The sequence below is a fragment of the Chlorocebus sabaeus genome, chromosome 13, assembly GCF_047675955.1.
Source record: "Chlorocebus sabaeus isolate Y175 chromosome 13, mChlSab1.0.hap1, whole genome shotgun sequence".
In the NCBI taxonomy this organism is placed as follows: domain Eukaryota; kingdom Metazoa; phylum Chordata; class Mammalia; order Primates; family Cercopithecidae; genus Chlorocebus; species Chlorocebus sabaeus.
Genome location: NC_132916.1, coordinates 18,713,672 through 18,740,509, shown reverse-complemented (window position 1 = coordinate 18,740,509; position 26,838 = coordinate 18,713,672). Strand labels below are relative to the sequence as shown.

At 38.2% G+C, this 26,838-nt stretch overlaps 1 protein-coding gene across 15 annotated transcripts in view; it reads left to right on the top strand.

Annotated features, from left to right (window-relative positions):
- ESR1 (estrogen receptor 1) overlaps positions 1-26,838 on the top strand; it is a 458,483-nt gene that overhangs the window by 297,041 nt on the left and 134,604 nt on the right. For all 15 annotated transcript variants that reach the window (XM_073022349.1, XM_038000576.2, XM_008007598.3 and 12 more), the window contains one exon: positions 18,890-19,028. In XM_073022349.1, the coding sequence (XP_072878450.1) occupies positions 18,890-19,028 (139 nt within the window). The remainder of the gene's footprint in view (positions 1-18,889; positions 19,029-26,838) is intronic.

The following is a 26,838-nucleotide window of genomic DNA, read 5'->3' as shown; positions in this document are numbered from 1 at the left end:
AATCTAAAGGTTTTTATATATACGTAAAATACAAAGTTGTCCTGGGCAACAGCCAGTCTATAGGAGAGAAACCATCTTGAACTCTGTGGAGATAATAAAACCACATTCAGCTGCCGAAGTGCTGCTGACCTACCATCCAATGGGACACCCAACACCTTTGCATTACAGCCAGCAAGGTGTGGAGCTAGATGTATTGATCTACTTAATAATATTAACTTCTCTTCTCTGGGTCAGACTTGGACCAGAGCAAGTGAACAGGACCTATCTATCCCCTTCTCAAAAGTCACAGCTTTCTTACCAAATTGTACAACTCAAGCCACAAAGGAGACAAGCCAAGGAAGGGACCAGAGAAGCACGAGGGCCCATGCCATATTCTCAGACCCTGGGACCAGCTCCAGCTCTGGCTCCTTGCAGATCCCGCGCTTCTCAAGTTCTCTGGCTTTGATCTTAGTTTTCTGCCCTACTATTCCTGACATGTACAGCACTTGGCAATTTATAACTTGCTTTATTATCCAATATCTCAACAGAACTTTTAAACAACCTGGCAGGAAGCAGAGTGGGTGTTAGTTAGTGTCCTCATTGCACAGATAATGAAATTGAGGTTCAGAAAGGTTGAGTGTCTTGCCCAGGGCCACACGGCTACTTAGTGGAGAAGCCAGGATCTGCACCGATGTCTTCCATTAGTCACACTGCCACTTAATATGGCACTTAGTTTTTCTTTCTAGATGAAGTAGTACGAGGAATTCTACCATGGATCTCTCTCTCTCTCTTTTTTTAAACTGCAAAATCATGATAAAGATAACAATGAATACTTCTAGAACACAGTCTCTATGCCAGGCATTATTTGCTTTATCTATAGTAACTTGCCTAATTCTCCTAACAACCCTAGAAGGTAGTTACTAATATTTATCACCATTTTTAAGTGAGGAAACTGAGTTATAGAGATGGTCAATAAGTTGCCCAAGGTCACAGAGCAGCCAGGTTGGTGAAAAAAGTTTGAGAGTTCTCAGTTTGAATTTTCGACGTTCTGTGGATATGGTTTAGGCCAAATCCCTTGTCCTTGCTAGATCTCAGTTTCCTCATGTATAAAACGAGTGGACGGTATTATACAACTCTGAGGTCCCTGCTAGCCTGAAGATGGGAGTCTTTTATGCCCACATGATTTGGAAGACATTCATGCTGGCTCTTTAAGACTTGAACCTTGGCATTTAAAAAACTAACCTCTACTAAATTTGCTGTAAACTGTCCAAATACAATCTCTGGTCTCTCATTTGTATCTCTCGCAGAGCATGAGCGATGCTAGGCACCTATATACTCATTAAGAACTTGCTGAAGTAAATTGTAAAACATTCCTCCAGATACACTGTAAGGGTGAGCTGATGCCTTCATATGCTCCTCAGCTGCTGACTTAGGACCCGTGGGTGACAAACCCTGTCCTACTTGTTGCTCCATCTGTGACAGTGGGCAGTCTCCCAAATGAGTGTCTTCATCAAAAGTGAGTTCAGGAAACTGGATCAAAGTAAGTAAGGAGTCTTCCTTGCTTCTTTTTCTCTAAAATGCAATACAACGCATTCCAGCTAGCTAGCAGTGTGCCTATAAATCTCATTTAAAAAATATCAGGAAACAGATGCTCATTGATAAAGAGGGCAAGAATGAGCAAGGGAGAGAGTCAAGCCTGTACATGTGTGCTTAGGGTATTTTCATTTGAGAAATTATCATTGGAAAGATCAATTTCCAAGGCAGGTATTTTATCTTGACTTAATAAATCAATCTTTATAAATAATAATTAAATCATGTCATTTTCCCAGATGCAAAGGGGAAACCATAATGCCTTTCATATACCTTCTCATGTCTTCAGTGTTTCTCAAACCCAGCTGTGGAGTCCGTTTTAGGGAAGATACAAGGAGGGTGAGACCATGTGGAATACACACTCAGCAGCCACTGTGAAGTCATGAGTCCCCTTGCTACCTGTGGAAGCTGACAATCTGCATGAAAAGCAGCCCCTGGGAACATGGGTAGTGGCCCTGGAACCAAAACTCCTGAATCCATAAAAGTGCTTTTGACTTCTTGTTCCAGGACAACAAGTGACATCTGGCATGCTTGCCTGCCTGTTTGCCTTTCTTCCTTCTCCTATCCATCTTTCCATCCATCTGTCCATCAGTCTATCTGTCCATCCACTCATCCATCCATCCTTCTATCCATTTGTCTGTTCATCCATCCATCCTTCCATCCATCCATCCAAGATTTACTGAGCACTTACATGACAGAAAGTATGAGACACAAAAGAAAATTCTACACAGTTCTTGTAGGGACATGAACTAATGGTTAGCAAAAATACCATATGGGAAGTCCTGCTTCAAGTAAAATTATGACAAGATATACATCAGATGTTTGAAAAAGGTATTTTTAAGTTCAACACTGAAATTCTAACTACAATGTGTCCTTAATTTCTGTTTTCTAGTTAGACTTTTTTGAAGTTACAAATCTTCAACATTTGAATTATCATTATTTTTGTTACTTGATTTTATTTATTCCACATGAATGGTAAGAATTTTAGAGGAAGGTGGGGCCCTAAAAATGCATTTATACCAACTGATTGGATCACCTGGAATCACAATGAGTACAACAACTGCTCCAGAGAGGCCGCTAACACTTGATGAGTAATGACCGGGCACCAGACACTGTTCTAGCACTTTATACTTACTGGTTTCTTTCCTCTTCATGATAACCCTATGAGGAAACTGCTCTCTTTTTTTGTTAAGCTCCATTTTCAGATGAAGAAGCTAAGCCCTGGAGAAGTTACATATCTTTCTCAAGGTGTCTCCACTATGAAGTAGCTGAGCTGGGATCTCACCCAAGTTCCTGGGTTCAGGCCACACTCTTAAGTACTCACAGCTACATCACACTGAATATCATCTCCCTGCACTGCCATTTCATTTGAGGAGGGCTTTGCCTGTCAAGAACATTCATATCTTTTGATAAACAGTGCATTTTTTCCCTGATAGTCTGTATGGAACAGCCTCCTTGTTTGCCTCTGAAGGACAGGGACTTTAGGACCTCCTGCTGTGGTCACCAAGGAATCACATTCAAACTTCTCAGCAAGGTGTTACAGTCCTCCTCAGTTTGCCTATGATCCATCGAGAGCAAGGTTTCCTTCTCTCAATATACCCTATGCTTTAGCCAGGGGGACTTCCCACTGTCCTCTAGATGTGTTCTGTTTGTTCCTGACTGCAAGTCCCTGCTGGGGTGGTTTCCATGATCCTTCTTCTGCCTGGAATGCAGCCCCTCTTGAGCCCTGAGAGCTTCATTTCTGTCTGTCTGTTGGGCTGTGCCAAAGTCCCTCTGCCTTAGTGGGCTCCCCACTGATTCACTAGCAATTCTCCTCTCCTCTGGGCTCTTCTTAGCTTGCAAATGGCGCCTCTGGATTGGGTACCAAGACTTGCACTGACTTATTTTGATACCAGTGATACGAGACCATGTTATATGCCTCTTGAGATATCATTCCCTTTCGAGCAATAAACAGTGATAAGCATGCATGTACAGGGTAAAAATAGAACTTTGGGTTCGTCCATCTCAATTTACAAAATAAAAGTAAAAGTATGCTAATTTCAATCCTTAACACAGTGAATTGAATGTAATAGGTCTTCAGTAACTATTTGAGGAATGAAATTGTTATTGATATATTGATTTGACTGAGCAAATCCATAAGTGCCATGCTTGGATTAAAGTACAGGGAATCCCATTTTTTGGGTAATTTCAAAGAAGTAGGAGACCATCCACTATCTATTAAGAACAAAAGAGATTTGAGTGATAAATGTGTTCCAGACCATCCAATGGTGTTATTCTACTACTTCATCCCAGCTAGTAAAATGGGGCAATAAGCACGGAAAAGCAGGTACTGTCTCTCCCTATGTAAGTAGACTTCCTAGTCGTGGCCAAAACAAAAACAAAAACAAAAACGCAAAGCAACACAAAACAAAAACAATGTGAAGAGCATCTTACCGTTCATTGCTTTGGATGATGTGTGCAAACCTAGTTAATGGGAGTGGATCTGATCAGTCTTTGTAGGAAGTCGGTACTGGCATATGTCTGGCTTCTGAATTTTCCAAAAATACAATTATTTATTTTTAAATCCATTCAATCAACACCAAATTTACTAATCAACTACTAAATAAGTGAAAGACCCTATGGTAGATCCTTCAAGAAATGGAAATTGAAACATTAGGTCACTATAAACCCCAACCCTTGTAATCTTTTTTTTTTTTTTTTTTTTTTTGAGATGGAGTCTCGCTCTGTTGCCCGGGCTGGAGTGCAGTGGCACCATCTTGGCTCACTGCAAGCTCCGCCTCCTGGGTTCACACCATTCTCCTGCCTCAGCCTCCCAAGTAGCTGGGACTACACCACGCCCGGCTAGTTCTTTTTGTTTTTAGTAGAGACGGGGTTTTACCGTGTTAGCCAGGATGGTCTCGATCTCCTGACCTTGTGATCCGCCCGCCTCAGCCTCCCAAAGTGCTAGGATTACCCAGCCAACCCTTGTAATCTTTTTGTGGCAACCTTAGGAAACTTGGAATGCTTTCTACACTCTGATAAACATTTAATTGTGATCATAGCCCCAGTGTTGCAAAATGAGACAGAAGATACAATGTATCTCATAGGATAATATTGTAGCTGTAGGTACTTCAAATGGACAAGTATAACACATTATGAGTGTTAATATGGATGCATTGGGAGAAAAATAAGCCCTGAGAAGCAATGTGCAGAAGAGCTATGATTGATGAAGGCAGATAGATCCATGAACCTAAGTTATTTTTCAACAAATCGTGGTTCCACTTTCACCTCTTTCTTGACATTGACTGTGTTTTTAGCAGGACAAAAGTTATCTGAAATTTCTGATAGAGTTCAAACTTTTAAATCATGTTCACTTTGCTAAAACTCCACTGGATGGAGTGGCAGAAGAGAAAAAACAGAAATAAAAGAAAAGCAGTAATGGAGAATGGAAAATCTTTAAAGATGCTACCATCCTGAAAAGATTCGAAAGCAAGCCCAGGAAAGCCACGGGGAGGGAAAGAGCACTTAGAGGTGTCACCAAAGCTTTCAGAAGTGATGAGGGAAACCCCAGCTCTTCTTGTTACTTCTTGACATTTTGTTCCTCTGTACGTTAGCTTTCGGTTAATCTTTCATGTTGCTTGTTATCTCTGTTTTAAAATTTCACATCAGCTCATTGGTTTCATATCCCACTTAACAAATTAAATATTTTTCTTGGGCTTATTAAGAAAATTATTTGCTCTCATATGTTATGGCTTTAGATTTTCAGTGCAGTTAGGACTATTCTTAATTTTTTATCTTTACCCTTGTTATTTCTCTGAAGCATCCCAATCGGGGTGGGAGTGTGGGGGTATTCAATGGTAAGGTGAAATTTACATGTAATTATGCAATTTACACATATCCTCAAATATAATGAGGCCCAGTCTAGCTGACCATACCAAGAGGATATTATAGTTGCCAATAAAATCAGCATTATTTCTTTTTTTTTTCTGTTCTTTTTTTAGCTTCTTGCAAACATTCACTCAGAATACTTTTTGAATATTAATTTTGTGAAAAGCAACGTGCTGGGTTCTTTGGGAAAAGTAAAGACGAGTGCACAAATGTGTCCTCCTTTCTAGTGAGTCCAGCACACATATGACTCAGGAAGTCATGCACTGGAGGAGGAGTATCTTCTAGAACTGGGGAAAGGTTCAGGAAGAGGATCAGAAACTTTTTTCACTCAACCAATTACATTTTTCTGAAAGCATTTAATTAATCATGCATGATCTTGCAGACCCCAGATAGAGACTATATCACTATATCAGTTGTTTTCTTAAACAACTGGAGTTAATTCTCATATGTTTGGTGACCCTTCAAGTATTTATGTTTAGGATCTGTTTTCTTCCTCTTAACTTACATTCCAAAGTTTAGGTATCCTTCCCCTCCATTGGCTATCCAAAACAGCATCCTTTCATGTAGCTACATGCCATTGGAATGATTTGTTTTTTGCCATGGATTCCTAGTCCTAAATTTGGACTTTTATTGGTATTTAAGATGTCATGGACAGAACCCACAGAAGTTGTGCAAAATGAATGGGCTGAGTGGACAGTCCAACAGAGTTACATCATCTGTTCCAAACACCCTCGTAATGGTGGTATCAGCGTCAATGTCTGAGTGGCTGTCCTGGTTCTTCTGACCAGTCCTCAGCTGGCCATGTCTGTTCAGGTGCCAGAGAAAGCTTCATAGCTCAGGCAAATCTTTACAAGAGATTTGAAAGACAAGAAACATGTATTTTGGAGGTTTTACCTGTTTATTTCATGTATAGCTTCATATTAACAGATTTTGCTATCACTTAAAAGTAAATGAAATGTTTTTGATATCTCAAAATCATTTTATAATTTATCAAAGAATCAATCTATTTCAAGGCTTGCCATTTACATTTAATCTTCAAATCTTGATGCATTTTCACAGACTATCTTTAGTTAGTTAAGGATATTAATGACTTCCTTTAATAGCTTATGAAGTGAGTCATCATAGAAAGTGAGTCATTAAGGCCAACTCTTGTACCTGCTCTTAAATAGCAGTTGTTTTACTAGATCTGTACTAAAACCTTTTTTGAAAAATCTGTTTGTCTTACATATAACAAGCATTTCCAATAGTTAATAATACTTTCTTAGCTCTTCAATCATTTTATGAGAGCATTGCAAGAAAAGCAGGAGATCGGGAAAGGGGTTTCTTGTTTGCACTGTAGGATGCATGAAATCCTTATTTAGTCTGTTGTGTTTGGGGTTCGAGAGAAACGATGTAATGAATCAGAACGTTTCCTACAGTCTTCTGAAAAGATGTAATGAGACAGTCTTCCAGCAGCCTTTGATCATCTGGGAAGTCATTGACTTTGATCCTTATCCTATCAGGGGCTCTTACCCTGGGGTCCATAAATACCCAGGCATTCTTAAGAACTGGATTTCAGTATAACTTGTTTCATTTTGTGATTTTTAAAAATAGTTTATTTTATGCACTTAAAACCTTAATCTCAGAAGTCATCTGTAGACTATATCAGATTTCCAAATGGAATAAAAATATTTAAGAACTCTCTTATGTGTATGTTTCAACCTATAAATTTTATATGTGAAACTCATGGTTAGGTGGTAAGTAGAGAATTTATTATCTGCATAATATTTGGTACTTTTTATAATGAAAAAGGAAATGATACAATGATAGGTACCATTTATTTGTTGAATTCTTTCTAGTTTTCACCATAACGTGCTGTAGGGATAGTATTACCACTCTCATTTTGCAGATGAAGAAATTGAAACCCAGAACAATTCATTCTTTCATTCAAAAAACATCCATAGAGCATACACTAAGAGAAGGCACTCTGCTAGGCACCAGAAATTAAATAATTCACCCCAAATCACTTAACTCATAAATGGCAAAGCTGAACCTAACAAAGCCCATTATCCTTTCTATCACACATTGCATCCTCGTAATATCATATTCTATATAGAAAAACTTAACAGTCCTGTTGAGACACTTGGAACTCTAAGAAGGTAGTCAACAGATACTTTTCTCTTTATATAAATATGATATATAATTAGGTTTTCCTGGAAAGGAGTGATTCTGCCTTTTTTAAATTCTAGCATCCCCTTAGCAAATTAGAGCCCAGGTAATGATTTCCTGAGATAAGTCAATTCTCTTCTAGGACAATCTCTAGTCTTGTCATCATGAGATGGAATAACAACAGTCTGTCATTTCAGTGATGGCACCTGTATGTCCTTGTGTCTAAGAAAAGATACCTCCTTCTCTGCCTTGCTAAATATTTGTAAACTTTGCTTTAATTTGGTGTGTGTGCCATTGTTTTGTATGTGGGAGGGGTTTATTTTTGTTTGTTTGTTTGTTTTTTGGTCTTTTTTAGTAACCCCAATCCAAACTATTTTCATTTGTGACCTAAAATACTTAGAACAAGAGGCTTTGCAATCTTGAAGACCGAATACATTTTTACTACTAAATGTAAGGCAGGTTTGAGCCACCCAATTTGTAGTGCTTGATTATGGCAACCCTAGGAAACTAGTACGGTTTACTCTTTATCTTTATTAGGAGATAGTGCTGTAGTTCCTGTTGTAATCCTTAGGGAGCCAACATTGTTGATGAGACCCAGTACCAAACTAGAGGCCACGTTGAGCTAGCAAGAAATAGGATAGTTTTTACTGTCAAACTAATTAGCATTTAGAGAGTTTCTCTTATAGAGTGACCTGGTGTCTTAGTCTATTTTCGGTTGCTATAATAGAACACCTGAGACCGGGTAATGTATAACTTATAAGGATTTGTTTGACTCACAATCCTAGAGGCTGGGAAGTTCAAGATCAGACAGCCACATCTGGTCATCTTTTAATGAGGGCCCCATGCTGTGTCAGAACACAGCAGAGAATTGGAAGGAGAAATGGGCACACACAAAGAGAAAGAGAGGGGACAAAGGGGGTTGATGCACTTTGTAACGATGAGACTAATCCATTGCCTGGAGAACTAATTTATTCTCATGAGAAAGACATGAATACATCTTAACATCCTAATCACTTCTTAAAGGCCTCACCTCTGTACACTGTTACATTGTAACAGGCAATTAAATTTCAACATGAGTTTTGGTGGGGACAAACCACATCCCAACTGTAGCACCTAGCTACCCACTCTATTTTTAGAGTGGTTATTTAATGACCTGGCAAGATCACTGTGCTTGTAAAAGAATCCACCACGAGTTAAAGAAAAATAGTTTCTGGCTTCCAATCTCCTTTTGGCCTCTCTCTGGAATGGCATATACAAGTTCAGTGATCACCGACTTCAAAGGTGGGGTGGAAGAGGCTGAAATAAATTTTGCTCCTTTCTTTGGTTGGTTGCTCTCTCTGTTTGCTGCTGAAATTTGTGTAGGATAATGGAATGAACGTGGGAGATAGGGAACTATAGAAAGACCGGAAGGAAGGGAGAGGTCTCTTCTAAATTAAACCCCATGTGCTTGTGAGACCCTTGGACCCCAAAGGGCTCCTGACTGGCTGGGCCCACTCCTTCTGTACATGGAGCCGTGGGGCTTTTCTCTGGCTTCCCAGTTGAAGCATTGTCATGTGATTTGATGCTCAGCATTTCTGAGACCTCATGGCAATTTTACCTTATAAAACTCCCATTTCGGCATTCTGAACTTAAGTAGAAAATGGAAATATAAGCCTCTTTTTTTTGCTCTTAATCCATTCCAGAACTATAAGTCCCTGGGTTCTTGGCAACAACAGGTATTCCTCTAGATTTTAAATTGAGTGTGTGTGTGTGTGTGTGTGTGTGTGTGTGTGTGTGAGGAATATCTCACTAAAACGACAGTGTTGTCATCAGTTTTGGCTTCATGGAGGGTCTTGAGCTGGGTGGAGATGGGAGGAAGCTATCCTTGTCCATGTGGTTTGGAGACTTGCTCTAAAAAAGAGACTGTCTACTTTCCTTTTAGTCTTTGTTTTGATGACATTTGTAGTGTTTACCAGGAGCATACAGTTATCTGGAAAATGCAGACTGATGACAATAGTATTTGAAATGCTCGCAGGTCTGCTTCTAGGTTGATGGAAAGAATGTATGTTCCAAGGTACAAGTGCTTGTTGACTTTTCGGATGCAGCCAGTCTGTGCTCTTTGTCAGGTAACTCGGAATCACTCCACAGAGGCTGTCCTTCCTGTCCATTTGACAAGCACTTAAAAGGGCAGTCTTAAGTACTTTACTTCATAGTTTATTAATTTTTTTCCTTCTTTAGTTTGCAATCTACTCAGAAACTGGAAAATAATTTCTTTTACCTTTTTCCTCTTTCTCATTTAGGCTGAAATTGATTTCTTTCTGAGTGTGTAAGAAAAAAAAAAAGGAAGAAGAAGCTGTGGTTAATACAATTGCCTTTGCTGAACAAAAATAAAAGACTAGTTTACCTTCAAGCTGTGCAGTATCAGAGTAAGGATCTGCTCTGTCACTCCCAGGAGATTTTGATAAGAGAGAGTGCAAAATTTCATGATATCTACATAGAATAATTGTAGCAAATATGAGAAGTAATAGAGTTGTTTATTTGGGGATGAGGGTGGGGATGGGTTTTTTTGTGTGTGTTTGGAAAATTGGGAAGCTGGAAGATACTCTTAAATCCATCAGCTTCTCCAGAACTCTTCTCAAATGCTTATTGTCATGACAACCATCTCTTCATAAACCAAGGCTCTGAGTGTAATACAGATGGGGCTGGTAACAAGGTAGGATTGCCATCTGCTTTGTTTTCTCTAAGGGACTTTTTATTTGTGATCCCCAAGTCTCATCCTCAAGTCTGATAGTCTTGACTTATTTTTGTTTCTGGAGTCAGATAGAGCTGTGAGATTAATTCTTTTCTTCTGACAAACTACTTCCTCACCTGTAATCAAACAACTTACTTGTTGTTAAATGGAGGGGAAAAAGGGTAATTATGTATGTGTGTGTGAAAACAAATATACATATTTTAATGATTTATTTATCTGTCTACTTTGTAAAGTCTCCTGTGAGGTACCTAGTAATTCAATAATACAGTCAAGCATGAGATCCAGAAACAAGTAGGAGTGAGGTGATCATTTTCCCATGAAACAGGTACAATTGTTATTGCTTTTGAACATTTTATTAACACCTGTGCTTCCTGATAGTGGGGCTGCATGAAGCTTGTAAGTAGTTTCATCATTCTTATTAGGTAACAAATAGGAGCGTAAATTATTTAGGAGAGGAAGACCTTTTCTTGTTACCAAATTTGGAGAGAAATTTGCCAAAGAAATGAATGTTTACAGGAGGGATACTGCTTAATATCTTCTTACTCCCCTTTGCCAAAGATACAAATGACATTTTCTCGTATCAACTTCCAAAAAAAGTGAGGCCATAAATTTTTAAAGGAATATACCCGGTATTTTAAAAGTTTGTATATATCGTGATCAGAATTAAGATATATCCAGCTTTTGAAAAAATATATATATTTAGCCATTAAAAGGTATGTAGTAAACTAAACTGATGAATAAAGGTTATGGGAAATATTTCATAAAATTTATATTTAAAGTAAAGAATAATTTCTCTCTTTGTATTATAGTTATTTTATATAAGCTACAATATAAAATTCTAAAACCTTAATTTCTTAAGGGGCTTATGCTTCATTTTTATTTCTAAATAGAGAAGAGGTTCATACACTGCTTTTATGTCCTATATGTTGATGTGTAAAATTTTACAATATAAAATTCTAAAACCTTAATTTCTTGAGAAGCTTATGCTTCATTTTTCTTTCTAAACAGAGAAGAAGTTCATACACTACTTTTATGTCCTATATGTTGATGTGTAAAAATAATCAAATACTAGTGGGTGAGTAGAATGTAACTACAATATATCACACACACAAACACATAGGATGACTAAACTGTACACACGGGCTGATGTCCAGAGCAGGGAAAAGCTGCTAAGGAATTTTTGAAGTAGAGTTAGAATGCAGTTTTGTGGTTAAGACCAATAATTTTTCAAAAGAGCATTATAAGGAATGTGGTTACTTGGGTTGGAGTTGAAAACCGAGCAATGGTTGAGCAGACTTGAAACCAGTTTTGTCTTTAGATTTCTTTTCTTAACGATTGGTCTCCAATGAGTTAGCCACTCATTGTACTTAAGGTCTTGGCAAAGGAGAGACTTTCTTCACCGTGTAGTTTATACCTCATGTATGCATTACAATAGAGAGGTCCAGGAAATACTGCAGGCCCTCTATTGGTTTTTATCCTCCATTTAGATAAAAATGAGGAAGAAGTAGAATTATCACAAACGATCCCATTGGCTTTTAGTTGGGATATACTACAGAAACATCACCTTTGAATCTGTATATGTAAAAAAAAAAAACTTCTCAGAGGAAGATGTAAGTTCTGTTGCACTGTTCTGAAGGAATGGGTAATGTCAGAAATGTCTTCATTACATTCTATAAAGTAATACATGGTGCTGTTATCAGATTGCATAGTCAAAGTTGGCAAGTTTGCAGATTTACATAGATAGCATGACTTTCATCATCCATACTTCTTTCAAGAAATGGTTATCTTAATATGGGGTATTTATTTGAGGCATACACCATTTATTTTAAGAAGCAGTACCTTTGTTTATCGTAAAGCTTCTGGATTAAATTCTTCAATTTTTTTTCTCTAATGAATTCAGTTTTTTTTTTTTTTTTTTTTCCCCACTGATTTTTACTGCGTAGCGTTTGCCCGAAGAACACCACTTTGTTTCCTAAGGCAAGTAGTCACTACAAGGCAAGTTTTGTTCTGTCTATCCCAAGGCAAATAGACAGCAGCAAACATAGTGTGGAGGGCTGCTGTGCTCAGTAGAAAACCATCAACTATTTCTAATTGGGGGTGTATGAAGACAGCTGCATTCTGGACATGCTAAACCTCTTGAAATGCTTGGAGTGTAATAAAACCCAAAACGTGCTTTCCTTTCTCATTTCTTTGCACATGTATTTTAGGCAAAATACAATCCGCATGCTCTTGTTCCCTCTCCTTTTAAATCATGAAAAGTGTTGTTTTTTAGGGCTATTCGAGGTCCAGGAAGCCTTTTTATCCTTTTTATTAGGTTATTTTTATGTATAAATGAAAAGAAAAACATAAACAGAAAACACAATATGACATCATGAATGAGGGCAAGCACAAACTGCCCAATTTAAGTTTGAAGTTATAAACCTAAAATATTTTAAAACAAAACATTTCTCTTGGTGTTTTGCAAAAGCATTGCTTGCTTCTATTGGGCAGAAATTGCAGCCTGTTGGGATGAAGTAGAGAATAGAACTAATATTTATTGAGTAACTACCGTGGCATTCTAGGACATCTGCTAACCCCTTAATTTTTACAGTAACCCTAAGTGGGTAGGTCAGTCCATCTGCATTTTACAGACAGGAAATGCTTTCAGAGATATTAATTAGTTGGCTGTAGACCACAGAAGAATTGAAAGTCAGGTCTTCTTGACTTTTCAGCTCATGACTTCATTACTTCTGCCCTCCTCATTCTGTTGGGAGATGGGTGGGAGTGTGCCCTTCAGATGATCAAAAAGTCCCATGTTGGGATGTGATTTGGAAATAGCTAGTCATCAGGCCAGAGGACGAAGGCTATTGTAGCTTCAAGAAAGAAAGAGTCATCTTGGTATTGGCAAGGTGGTTATTTAGTATGGCAGCTGCATAAGAGCATTGGACAGGTGGTATGATATGGGATGGGGGTCAGGGTGGGAGCTGCTCACACCCCCTTATTATAGCAGAGCAAAACCAGAATAGTCACAGTGATGGTGATGTAGGGCAGGTTCGAGAGAAAGCTCATGTTCTTCTAGCATTGAGACTCACAATATTTCAAAACAAGTGATTATTTATTCCATTACAATTTATTTTGGTGATGGATGTTGCATTTATTTTATTTTCTAACAGTAGTACATATTTGGTAAGAGTTGTTTGTGACTTTCTTTATTTAAATGGATTAAACTCATTTTCTTAAATTTTTTTAATGTTTGTCCTGTTATTGAAGACAGCTTAAAGTGATACAGAATGGGAATCCTAGCTTTAAAATGTCTGCATATAAAAGAGTCCAAACATTTTTTTTTTTTTTTTTTTGGAGAAAAGGAAGGTCATTTCAACTGTACTATAGGTATGATAGGGTCCATGATCCATGGTGTGGCAATAAGTTACTATTCTTTAGAGAATAAATTGCAAAATATAGGACATGAAGACTGCTTGGTATTTACACAGGAGTCTAGTTCTTCTGATACTATATGTTCTATAAGCTTTCTCCCAGAAATCCAAAGTTTTATTTAGCTTATAGCCATCATTGTGCCACAGTCTCCCTTCCATGATTTATTTTTTCCCATACTGTACTCTTGCACTGAGTCTTTGGCATTGAAGAGGAAAGACATGAATTATTCAACTCTTCTTCTATTGAGTAAAAAGCCAATACAGAAAAAAATGCAACAGGCAATTTCATGACTGACATTTTGGAGAACACTGGGGTCATCATATGACTGAGAAAATGATTATCTCTTTTGAAGGTCAGGAAACCAGTATTTTCTCCAGTGAATCTACGAAGGGAACCAACCACCTAGCTTTTTGTAAATAGCACTCCTTAGGGAAATGTTGCTTTTTTCTTTTGTAGTGTTTCTGCTTTCAATCTTCATAGACTGTATCCCATGGAAGCAGGAATATAATGACTATATCACTTACTTCTTTTCATGTCTCTACTGAAGAGCCACCCTGATTTATCTTTTCCTCCAAGGTAGTGTGGAACTTTACCAGGATTTAGATTATGTTAGTCATTTTGCTTGGAGATCTCTGTACACTTTTCAACATCGTTTCTAGGAGCCTTGCCACACCCAGTAAAGGCGGGTGAGGCTTCAAGAATCTCTTGGGGTACCAAGGCAAATTAGGCAATTTTAAAGAAGTCCCTAGCAAAGCAGAGTGGAGAAGAGGGCTCAGGATCTCGTGAGGACTGGGGCAGGGAGGTGGACATCCCATGAGCTCCTTTCACAGTCAACACAGAGTTAACATATCTTGGAGGAAAAACTATTACTGTATAATGGAAGGCAGAAGGCAGGGATGTCTGTGCTTGGTGATGAAGCTGGAAGTAGTGAGCTGGTTTATGATGGAGGGATAAATTTTGCCATAAAAGAGAGATGCCTCAATTTTATTAGCTAGATTACTTCCCATACAGGGGGTGAGGAGTGAGGATTCTAAGGCATTTCTCTCTGTTTTCAATATATCCTTTCTGGATTCACTATTACTGGGACTTGTGAATATAGACTAGGGATTAAAACCTGAGTTTGCTTTTAAAAAAATTTTATTTTATTAAATGAGATTTCTGAGCAACTGATTTCACCTAGTCTTATCAAACTATTGTTACTACTTTTTCGATATACATTCTGTCCCTCCTGTGTGGAGGCCACAGGGCACCTGCCCCCATATCATTAAGATGGAGGTCTTCAAGTGATGAGGGGATGAGTCGCCTCTCACTTACCACCTGCAAGAATATCTACCACTGATACCTCTCCTTATGTCCCGTAGCAGCTGCTACACTCCCACCTTATTATTAGCGACAATTTCTAGTGTTCAAGAGAGAACGGGATTTACTTTTTGAATGCCTCTAAGTTATTATAGCAGGTTCATTTGGAATTGCATATCAGAACATTCTTCCTATTTATCAGGAAAATAAACCAAGGTCTTGAATGTCTATCCATAGTTGGCCCAATATAATTTTGCTTGGGATGTATTACATTATTTTTCTCCATTGGCTATGAACTGAAGGCATCTCATGGTATATTTATTCAATGCTGAAAAGGTAGTTAGAGGCTGTGTGGTAAAGTCAAGACCAGTATATTGGAAGAAAAGAGACACTCCATCTAATAATCTTTCATAGTCTTCACATTCATTGAGAAAGTTAGTTGATAACCTTTCCTGCGCACTGTCTCCCAACCCTGACCCAAGAACTTGCAGAGCACACTGTGCAACAGATGTAATAACCCTTTTCCGCAAGCAATATGCACAGCTGGGAAAGATAATTAAATAGACTCTTTTTTGAGAGGTCTACAACATTTCGACAGAAGGATCGAGCAATCCTGCTGGCCTCCAACTGAAAACTATTACCAACAGACATACTTCAGACAGATTCCATGATCACCATACTTATGTGGCACAAGTGCTTATCAGGAGCTTCTTTGGCTTCCAAAAGGCCACTAAAACTGTCAGACCTAAATAATACTGGAATTGTAAAGTGGGAATTAAAAATTATAATTCCATTTAACATGTAAAGTTGCCATCAGAAAGCAGGCCTTTGGTGTTCCATATGGATTGGTTACATGGTCAACTGCAGTTCTAACTCATGAGACACCCCCAGATCTCATCCAGTGTGATTCTTTTTGAGGTTTATTTAGGGTGTTAGATAATCTGGGGCAGGTTTCATCATGGGTGGCAATACTACATATAGCAAATGTCATGAGAAGAGAGAAAAAGCCTCCCTTTTGAATGTTAACATTTCTGCAAGTAAGTTTAATTCACAGTGTAAGTTTACATTACTATTATGAGACTTAAAAGATTGGGGTGAAATCTTAAAGAATTATGAAATTAAGAAATGAAACCCAGAGGGCTTTCATTTTAAGTACTGATCACTTAAAGCAAAACCGGTTTGGCTTATCTGATTAGATCGTGGGTTTTGAGAAAGAGGAGCATTTACTGCTGCATCAGGAGATGTTTCCTCGAGAGCAAGGCCAGCTCCTTTTGACCCAGAACATCCCATAGGTAAATCACTGCACACCGTGGAGATACCTATTCCCTCCCTGCCCCAGCCTCCTGGGGATCTGAAACCAAATCATTGCTTTTTCATCTTTTACTTTTTTCTTATGAGCGAAGCCACCCACTTTCTCATGTTTCCTGATGCCAAGTCCTTCTTTACGTGAGTGGAATCCACTCTTTTCAATGGAAAGACACCTGCTCTGAGACAGGCTACACCGTCATGAGCATTGGCATGGCTGAGTGATGTAGTGGAAGGTGCAATAAATTTAAACTTTAAAAAAGCAAAATTTTATGGAATTGTGCATCTTGTGCCTACAATGAGTATATGCTGTAGCAGGATTTACAGATACGTGCATGATTAATTTGAATACAGTGTAGCAAAATGATCTGTTAGAAAACACATGAGAAGAGGTGCAACATTATTAGTCATTAGGAAAATGCACATAAAACCACCATGCCTGAGTGATACCCCTGTACATCTATTAGAATGTATAAAATCTAAAAAGACTGACCATACCAAGCACTGGTGAAGATGTAGACCAACTCGTGCTTTCATGTATTGCTGGTGAGAATGTAAATGGTACAACTACTTTGAAAACAGTTTGACAGTTTCTTAAAAAGTTAAAACATCCACCTGGCATACTATATCCAGATATTCTACTCTTACGTATTTAATCAAGAGAATAAAAGCATATATCCATACAAAAACTTGTATATAAATTGCTCATAGTAACTTTATTTGTAATAGCCAAAAGCGAGAAACAACCCAAATGTCCAATGAAAGCATACATTGTATTTATTTATGGGATATATCCATGCAAAGGAATACCACTTGGCAATAAAAAGAAACAACCCCTCATCATATGTGCAACCACATGGATAAGTCTTAAACTAATTATGCTGAGTTAAGAAGTCAGACAAAAAGGTAAGAGACTGTTATGAGCTGAATTAGTGTGTTAAAAGTGGCAATGAAAAAGGAGAAAATTATAGCTACCTCAAGATAGAATTGATGAGCTTTGATTATGAAATGATGGTAAGAGAGGGGGCCATAGACTCTGAGGTCTGTCTCTAGCTTTGGTTTCCCTATGTGGATCATTATCTCTTTGTATATAACAATTATCTGAAAGATGGTACTTAAGCATGTAAGAAACGATAAGCTGCCTGTTTAATGCTGAGCTTTTGTTATCTCTAAGAACCCCAAGAAGAAACATCCTGTAAGCAGACTATTCATACTTAATTGTTAAAGGAAAACAAAATTCAATTTTGTCTTTTTTATCAACACAAGTATAGCTAGCTAATAAAAGTGTAATATTCGTGAGAGAAAAAGAAAAGAACACACACACACACACACTCAATGGGATTCCTAGAGCCATTCCCATGGATAAGAGGGAAGGAAGGGTTGAGGGCAAAGAGAGAAGGGAGGGAAATAGACTACGATGGGATATCTTAGGGCAAAAGAATAGGGGACTGATTTGGAAGGCAGCAAACTTTACGGATACTTGATTTATTTAATGTCCCTGTCACTCTGGCATATCTTAGTGTGCATGGTATGTGATTTATTTAGTCACTTGATCCAAATTCTCTAATTAAGTGTAGCTCAGAAGAGATAGTGTCCATTGTGGTCAAGGACACAGGTTTTGGCTTCAACAGACAGATAAGCTCTCTGAGCGTCTGTCTTCTCATCTGTACAATGGGAATATCAGTTCCTACCTCTTCAGGTTGTTGCATTCATAAATAATTGTGTATAAGAAACATTAGGATTGCTTCTAACGGCTCAAACTTCCTTCTTCTTCTTCCTCTTCTTCTCCTCCTCCTCCTCCTTCTTCTTCCTCCTCCTCCTCTTCCTCTTCTTCCTTTTACTTTACTCCTTCCTTCTTCCTTCCTCCTTCTCATTAACATTATTAGGTAACCTCAATACTATCAGTAATGGTTGGAAAAAGCTTTAATCTCCTAGTTCACCATTAGAAAACAAGAACACATTTTGGTGGTTATTACCTGAAGTAATCATGCTATCACCTTTTTTTTTCATCTGACTCATTATCCCAAGTGATTTATTTAAATGTGGAGTTTTCTGAGTCTTTCTTTTACATATTACAAAAAATGAGTGTGACTTAGGGACGAAGAAAAGAAATAGAAATTTGGTGACTTTCATTCTGCCTGTGCTCCAATTCCTATTTGGTCTAAGACAAGTAATTTAAATTTCTTGCACCTTAGCATCTTCTACTCAAACAGAAATGAGGAACAGTCACAGAGTGCTATGATAACTGTCTAAGTAGAATGCACACAAGTTTTCACACTGAGTATAACTTTATAGAAAGCTAAGTGTATTACTCAAGTTGGTACATTTATGTAGATGTGACACTATGACAGTAAGAACTTAATGCCACATTGAAGCTCACTGAGATAGCTAGATTTTAAAAATAATTACTTGACTTCATTATAAAATATGTTCGTATTGCATTTACTCCGTCTAGTAGAAAATAGACCTTGTCAGTTCAAATCCCTGTTGCATTAATTTCACCAGTAATGAGTCTTTTTCATTTGAGTCAGCAGGGTTTTTCTTGCTTGTTTTCAGGCTTTGTGGATTTGACCCTCCATGATCAGGTCCACCTTCTAGAATGTGCCTGGCTAGAGATCCTGATGATTGGTCTCGTCTGGCGCTCCATGGAGCACCCAGGGAAGCTCCTGTTTGCTCCTAACTTACTCTTGGACAGGTAAGTGACCTGGCTGTAGCTTAGGAGAAGCATGTTCTTTACGATCATAGTTCATTCATGAAACTATTTTATTCATCTCTCTGTGAAGCTTCAGAGAACTTTATTAGGTATGTTTACTTGACAAATGGGTGCACTGGGGGTGAGGAAGGCTAGTCAAATTCACAGAAAGCTAAGGATAACTTTCTTCTAGACATCACCTCAGAAGAACTCTAATATTTCTAACACACACACACACACACACACACACACACACTCATTATGAATGGTAATTTTCCAACTCCATCTTCAACTTGTGTCATATAAAAATTATAATAACCTCTCTTTAATTAAAATCTATTTTTGCTTCTTGTACATCCAAACCACAGTAGTCTGTTTATTTTCTTCTCCAATTTTCCCATCAGTAAAATGAAAAAATTTGACCAGAGTTCTGAAGGTCACGTCCAGGTTGACAAATTCATTTTCATTTTCAAATGTGTTACCCTCCTTAACATACCATTGTGGGGTTGCCTCAGAATGTGGGTCCCATTGTTTTTTTTTTTTTTCCAGTCTTTGCTTAGAGTAATAGAATTTAGGTATTACTCAATAGCATCTGCCACTGACAGAGTCTCCACCCTGCACCAGCTGCTATGCTAAACATTTTACATACATCATCTCATTTAATCATCACTGGACTCCTAGGAGACAGGAATGTCATCATCCATGTTTTACCAGAAAGGAAACTAACTTTCAGAGACATCCTGCTACTTGCAAAAAGGAGAAAGCTCGCCAATGGTGGAGACAGAGTTGAAATTCAAGATCTTTCTGGCTCTGGTATGCTCTATTACCTCCTGTCCTGGGCACATGGTCTTCCCACTCTTTCCTGTTCAGTGATGCCTCCTTTAGTCTGCTGCCACAGCATTCTGTTTTCCAGGTAAATCTTGTCTTTGTGGGCTACATAACATTTGGATGAGAAAGAACCATTTTGTTGTTTCTTGCAATCCTATTTTGCCTCTGTGCCGAGCAGTCTAAGGCTGCCAGGCTGCCCACAGTGCATCTCTGCATGGTCCTTTACTTCAGAGCATTTCACTATATTTCTACACCTGCCAAGCGCCTGGAGCAGAGTTGCAGCAAAATTTATTTAAGTACTGGAGAATTGTACAAGGTTGGTTATTGTTTTGTCATTTTGTGCTAACATAGCTTTTGAAAAACAGTGGTGATACAGTTCAAGAAGCAGATTTTGCTGTCTGTGGAATATATTTTGATATCACAGTTTCACAAAATTATCAAGAATGGCCACTAGTCTTGTTCCTTAGAACTGTACTCACAATGTATTCTGTCAGCCTTCTAGAGGATGTCTTTACCGTGTTCTATCTTTCCATTTCTTGTTTTCCTTTCAATTTTTTCCTATCTCATTTCTCCTCTCTTTTCCTTTGCTTTCCTCTTTCCTTCTTTCTCCTATCCTCTTAATTTTTTTGTCCTATAGCAGTGTGGTTTTGTAACCAAGTGATATCAAGTTTGCAGATGAAAATCTTAGACCACACATAATATTTCCCTGCCTACTGCCCGGAGTGTGTCTACCATGTTTAGGTTTCTGGACATTCATAACTCATTTGCTCCTTGATTTCCATCCTCATCTGTATCTATCTTCTTTTTTTAAAATTTAATTCAACTTTTATAACATTGACACAATTGTGCAGATTCATAGGGTATATAGTGATGTTTTGATGCGTATAATATGTGGTGGTCATATCTATCTTATTGAGTACACACTTGCTTGAGGACAGTCATCAAATAATTGCATTTTGAATATGTAAAGGTTTTTGACATTACTGCACCCAGCACACTCATATTCCCAATGAGGTGATATGGCCTAGGATTTTATCAGCTACAGCCTTTTCTTTCCTTTTTCTACACTCTAGTGGTAGCTAATTTTCTTTCCTATCTCTCACAGAAGTATGATTGACTAAAAGTTCTCATCTCTATTCATTCATACTTTCTAAAACTTCAGATTGGAAGTTTTAATTCCCTCTAGACCAGGATTTGTCAATCTCTTTACTATTGACATTTTGGGTCAGATCATTCTTTCATTCTTTCTTGGTTGAGGCATTGATATTGTTTGGCTGTGTTCTCATCCAAATCTCAAATTGTAGCTCCCATAATTCCCATGTGTCATGGGAGGAACCCGATGGGAGGTAACCAAAACATTAGGGAAGGTCTTTCCCTTGCTGTTCTCATGATAGTGAATTTCTCATGATATCTGATGGTTTTATAAAGGGGAGTTCCCCTGCACATGCTCTCTCTCTTGCCTGTTGCCGTGTAAGATGTGACTTTGCTCCTCCTTCCACCATGATTGTGAGGCTTCCCCAGCCACAAGGAACTGTGAGTCCATTAAACCTTTTTCTTTGTAAATTACCCAGTCTCAGGTATGTCTTTATTAGCAGCTTAAGAACAGACTAATACAAGGGGCTGTATTGTGCATTTTGGGATGTTTAGGAGCATCCCTGGACTTCACCTGCTAGCTGCCAATAGCAACAACCACTTCCTCCAGTTATAATAACCAACGATGTCTCCAGACATTTCTAACTATCTTCTGTTATGTCAGGGGTGGGAGAAGTAAAATTGTCCCTGGTTGAGAATCACCACTCTATGCTTTCCCAACTCAATGTTCTATAGGCTCCTCAGACACACCATGCTCTAAACTGAACACTTTATCTTCTGCAACAAGTCTGTTTGTCTTTTCTTTTCTTTTCTGTCTTGGTGACATCAACACTCACCTAGACACTAAAGCTAGAAGCTTTAAGTTACCCATGGATTCTACCTTCTCCCTCACCAAATTATCCAGTTAACTATCAGGTCATCTATGAACTGCTTCCAAATCCAGACCTCCCCTCTATCCCCATTCCTCTGCATGGCACAGGTCCTGGTTGTCCCTGCTGCAGATTCCTTGCTTCTGTACCACGGACTCACTTTCTTGGTCCTGCTGCTACTTCTTTCAGTCCATTTCCCATAGTGCTGCTGGAGAAGGCTTTCTAAGGCACAGCTGTGATCATGATACTTCCTGACTCACCTTTCAGCGGCTCTTTCAGTTCTTAACATGGAGAAACCCCGTCTCTACTAAAAATACAGAATTAGCCGGTCATGGTGGTGCATGCCTGTAATTCCAGCTGCTTGAGAGGCTGAGGCAGGAGAATCACTTGAACCTGGGAGGCGGAGGTTGTGGTGAGCTGAAATTGTGCCATTGCCCTCCAGCCTGGATGAAACTCCATCTCAAAGAAAAAAAAAAAAAAAGAAAGAAAATACTGTCTGTGTAGACTTCTTATCCTAATAATCATGAATCTCTATTACAAGTGTCTCAAACACAAATTTCTAAAGAGTCATAGGTGACCCAGTGAGCTCTTGTCCAGGCTAAAAACACCTGGTGGCTGAATTCAGAACTTCACACATTTGAATTTCTCTTCCATTGCTTCCTAGAGACCCTCCACCATTACGGTTCCTTATCAGAATCATATCTACCTATAAGGCTCATTTCACGTGCCGTCTTTTTATAAAATCTTCCTTCAAACTTTCTCCTCTTCAGCCTTTATATATAAAAGGCTTTTCTTTCTTTTCCAAGTTCCTATTGTAGCTGGTTTTCTTTTCTCTTTATTATTTTCATTCCACCATATTAGTTTTGATTGGATGTCTTATCTTCCCTACTAGCTCATAAACTTCTTGTGGTCAAAAACCAGATCTTGCTCATCTTGTGTGATCTCCAGTTTACAAAGTCTTGCACGATACCCAACGAATGTTTGTTAATTGCACAGGTCAAGGTCACCCAGGTGACTTGTGGTCAAATCAAAATAATCTACATCTTCTGATAGTTCATGGCAGCTGTTACTCCCATCCAACTCACTTCTTGTGCATTGCTACTCATCAATTTCTGGCTTATTCCTTTAAAAACATTGCAGAAATACATATCTATGTGTTTTGGAAAGATTTTCTTAATCTATAAGTGCATTTGGCATGTGCTTATATGTCTGCTTATATGCCACCGACTTGTTATGCAACTTTGAAATTCCAAATGGGGAAAAGCAAAGACTCTTATCTTTACCATAACCAAACCCCTTATGAAGCAAAATCCTTAAGGTCTCACTACAGGTTAGAATAATTAGATGATATGATTTGGTTGTGTTCCTACTCAAATCTCACCTTGAATTGTAATAATCCCCAGGTGTCAAGGGTGGGGCCAGGTGGAGATAATTGAATCATGTTTTCCCCATACTGTTAGTGTGGTAGTGATTAAGTTTCATGAGATCTGATCTTATAAATGGGAGTCCCGCTGCACAAGCTCTTTTGCCTGCCACCATGTAAGATGTGACTTTGCTCCTCCTTGCCTTCTGCCATGATTATGAGGCCTCCCCAGCCATGTGAAACTCTCAGTCAATTAAACCTCTTCCTTTTATATATTACCCAGTCTCAAGTATGTCTTTATTAGCAGCATGAGAACAAACTAATACATTAGGTATATGTTGATGATAAGGAATGTGTATAAATACATATACATTTATATTTAAATATAATATTTACAAATAACATAAGATATTAAAATATGATCTATAATTTTAAAAATTATCTACTTTTCTAATTAACATGCACTAAATATTATTAAATTTCAATATTATTTAATTACCATCTTGGTGTTTGAGGATAACCACTTTTGATGGCATTGATAGATGCATTAACAGTGAAACATTGTGACCAACAGCCCATCTGAGATTTTATACATGTGGAAGATGGCTTCTGAGTGACAGCTGAAAACACTATTTATGTCTTTGCCCTACAGGTTCCTAACCCCTTTAATAAAATAGAGCTCTCTGATGCACATGACACATGGGTCTTCCTTTTGCTCTTGTCCCATCACATTGTACATAGTAAACATTTTAGTAACAAATGGTAGATACTTGTAACTTTCAAAGCTAAGTGATTGACAGCTGAGAGGCAGATGATGGTAATTTCATCATTTTTCTCATATCTCAGGCATTGTGACGCTACCTCTGGAAGGTCTGCAAGGTCAACTGCCTCCATAGGCTATTTTCATTTGCGTAGAAATAGGGGAGAAAGATAGCTTGAAGTCAGTAGGAGCCCTGCAACCGATGGATTACCAGTGTTGCTAACTGGAACCTGGATTTCATCTTCAGTTGGTTGTAATGATGTCTTGTTCTCTCAAATCTTTGCAAATCTAGGCATTTATAAGACTATCTCGTAAGTCCCTTACAATACCATGAGGATGCTAGAATTTACCTTAGTCTTTCCTTGTAATTGCTTAAATGTTAGTATTGGCAAATGGGGTTTGGTGATTATAGGAGTAAAAAAACCTGCTGCCATCCCACATTTGTGAGCAGAGGATATATTTCCTGTCTTGTGTCCATTTTAAAAGGATGATTGCTTGATTGGCTTCCTGATGACAACCCATGATACATTGATTCTGTTAGTTTGTAACTTTCCTAGTAGTCATATACTTATAGGCCAATTTTATCCTTGCCATGCTTAGCCTACTCACAGTTTCCAGTTCTTCTCTGTATCCTGCAGCACTGAGTTCCAAACACTTAATGTAGTCATCTCTTCCTGTCAAAACCAAGAAATAAAGGTTATTATAAGGTATAAATAAAGAACCCAGTGATTTCTCTTGGGGTGTGTGTGTCCATGTGTGTGTATATTTTACAAGAGGAAAGTTAAAGATACTAAGAATGCCTGTGAAAGTAATCAGGAAATGGAGAAAACTTGTTTTCCATTCTAGCACCTAATCCTTTGGTGTGTTTTGGCACTAGAAAACACAAAATATGTCCTCTGTGTCTACTAGGAATGCCTCTCTTCATTTAGCCCTGCTTGAATGCTCATGATGGAAAAATATAGACTGAAAACAGGAGCAAAAGTGTTCATCCTACTCGTTCCTTGTGGGGTCTCTGCTTTCAAAGAGATGTTAGAGATGTTAGTAAATGGTGTTAGAAGAAACAATGCAAATTGTCCGTTTGGTGAGACGATTCAGTTTCTAAGGAGCTGTTTTACTGGCGCCATCCATGCTAACAAATTCTGAGAAATATTTGCGGATTTCTCAGTGAAGCCAAAGCACTCTCTTTTGACTCCTATTTACTCTCAGAGAAAAAAACTATTCATCCATTTGAAAAGCAGGGACCAATTCAACAAGCAGAATATTCCCTCTACTAAGCCTTTGGCCAGAGAGTTGTTGCTCTAGTTCTTTCCATCACTCCTGCATGAGGAGGCTCTGCCTGCAGGAAATAGTATTGGACAACAGAAAGTTCTTTTACTTGTAGGCATAAAATAGGAATAAATTCTCCTCCTTAAGAGAAAAACAGGTTGCTGCATCAGAAAGAACATTTGCCTCTTCTACTAAATAGCAGACTGTTTTCTGATGATAAACTCATTTTAAATAGAAAAAAAAGTCATTCTCTACAAACAAGGACATTTTCATTTTAGGTTGTTTATTGTAAATATTTCAGGAAAAAAAACATGCAAATAAAAATATGCCAAAAAAAAAAAATGCTTCCAGTAACATATTTGTCAGCTATCTTTTTCTCCATGTAAAACTTAAGGTAAATTCTTGGCAGATTTTTTACTTGGAAGAATAAAACAAAAAAGTTCTGAAATGAGTTGAATTCATCCACATATGTTTTGGGGACATGAAGAGAAGGACCTCCCATTATGTTCCCTCTTCAAATTCTCCCCTCTGAAAAATGTGTGCTACACTCAAAGGAGGACCGCACACATTGTAGTAGCTGGGGGAGTGGGTTATGGGGCTGGGAGGAGCAGGTTTTGGAGGTGGGAGGAGCGGTGAGTGATCCTTTCAGTAAAGTCAGTCCTGGGCAGGAGACGGTTTCAGGAATACTGTCAGCCTTACTGGATTCCACCATCGCTTTCCAGGACTGCTTAGGCCCTGGGCCCTTGAAGGGTTTCCATGCCTCTTGGTTCCATTCATACCTCAAGAACTTTGTGCACAGTATTTTTGTTTTTCACTCTATCATATGGAATTGAGTGAAAAAAGAAAAAAAAAAAAAAAAGGAAGCCAACACTTACTTAACTGCTTTAATGTATAGGACCCTATTCAGTGTTGTCTTCTAAACTGTATTTCATTCAATGTGTGAGAATGCAGATAAGAAAGAGTTTTGCTAGTTTATATTTTGACCGTGGATCCGTTGATTCTTTCTGGTTCTGAGCCTTTAATTGCTCAGCTGCAGATGCCACTTGACTGACTATTAAAAGTCTTTGGTTTATTGCCCAATTCTGGGAATATGAAACTGTAAAGCTGTAAAGGAGAAAAACTGAGACCAAAAGACAGGAGAAGTGAGCCAAACTGCCATTATGATTGCTACTTCATATTAAAGATGAGTCAAAATATCCATTCGACTAGATATCAATTGAATTATGCACTTTAAATGGGCCAATTAAATGATACCTGAACTATATCTCAAAAAAGGTGTTAAACACAGGCACACACATACACACACATATTGAAATTCCAGGAAAAGTCACTTTGATCAACAAGATTATCAATCTTCAAAGTGCCTGGAAGGGTTCTGTTGGAATAAAGGTAAAAAAAAATCAAAGTAAAGTTTCTCCTTAAAAACAAAAGCAATTAAGCAGTGCTATATTATAAAACGTGCTAAGCCACAAGTCAAAATTTTTAAGAGACTTAAGCCTGTAAGCAGTAAGGATCCACTTAATGTAAAGTTACTCCAGAGGGAAAGGCATGAGCCCAACCAAAGTATTAGTCCTGTGTAGGAGGTTAATTTGACTCTTCTTAACATTTTTATACACCACATTATGTTTTCTTCAC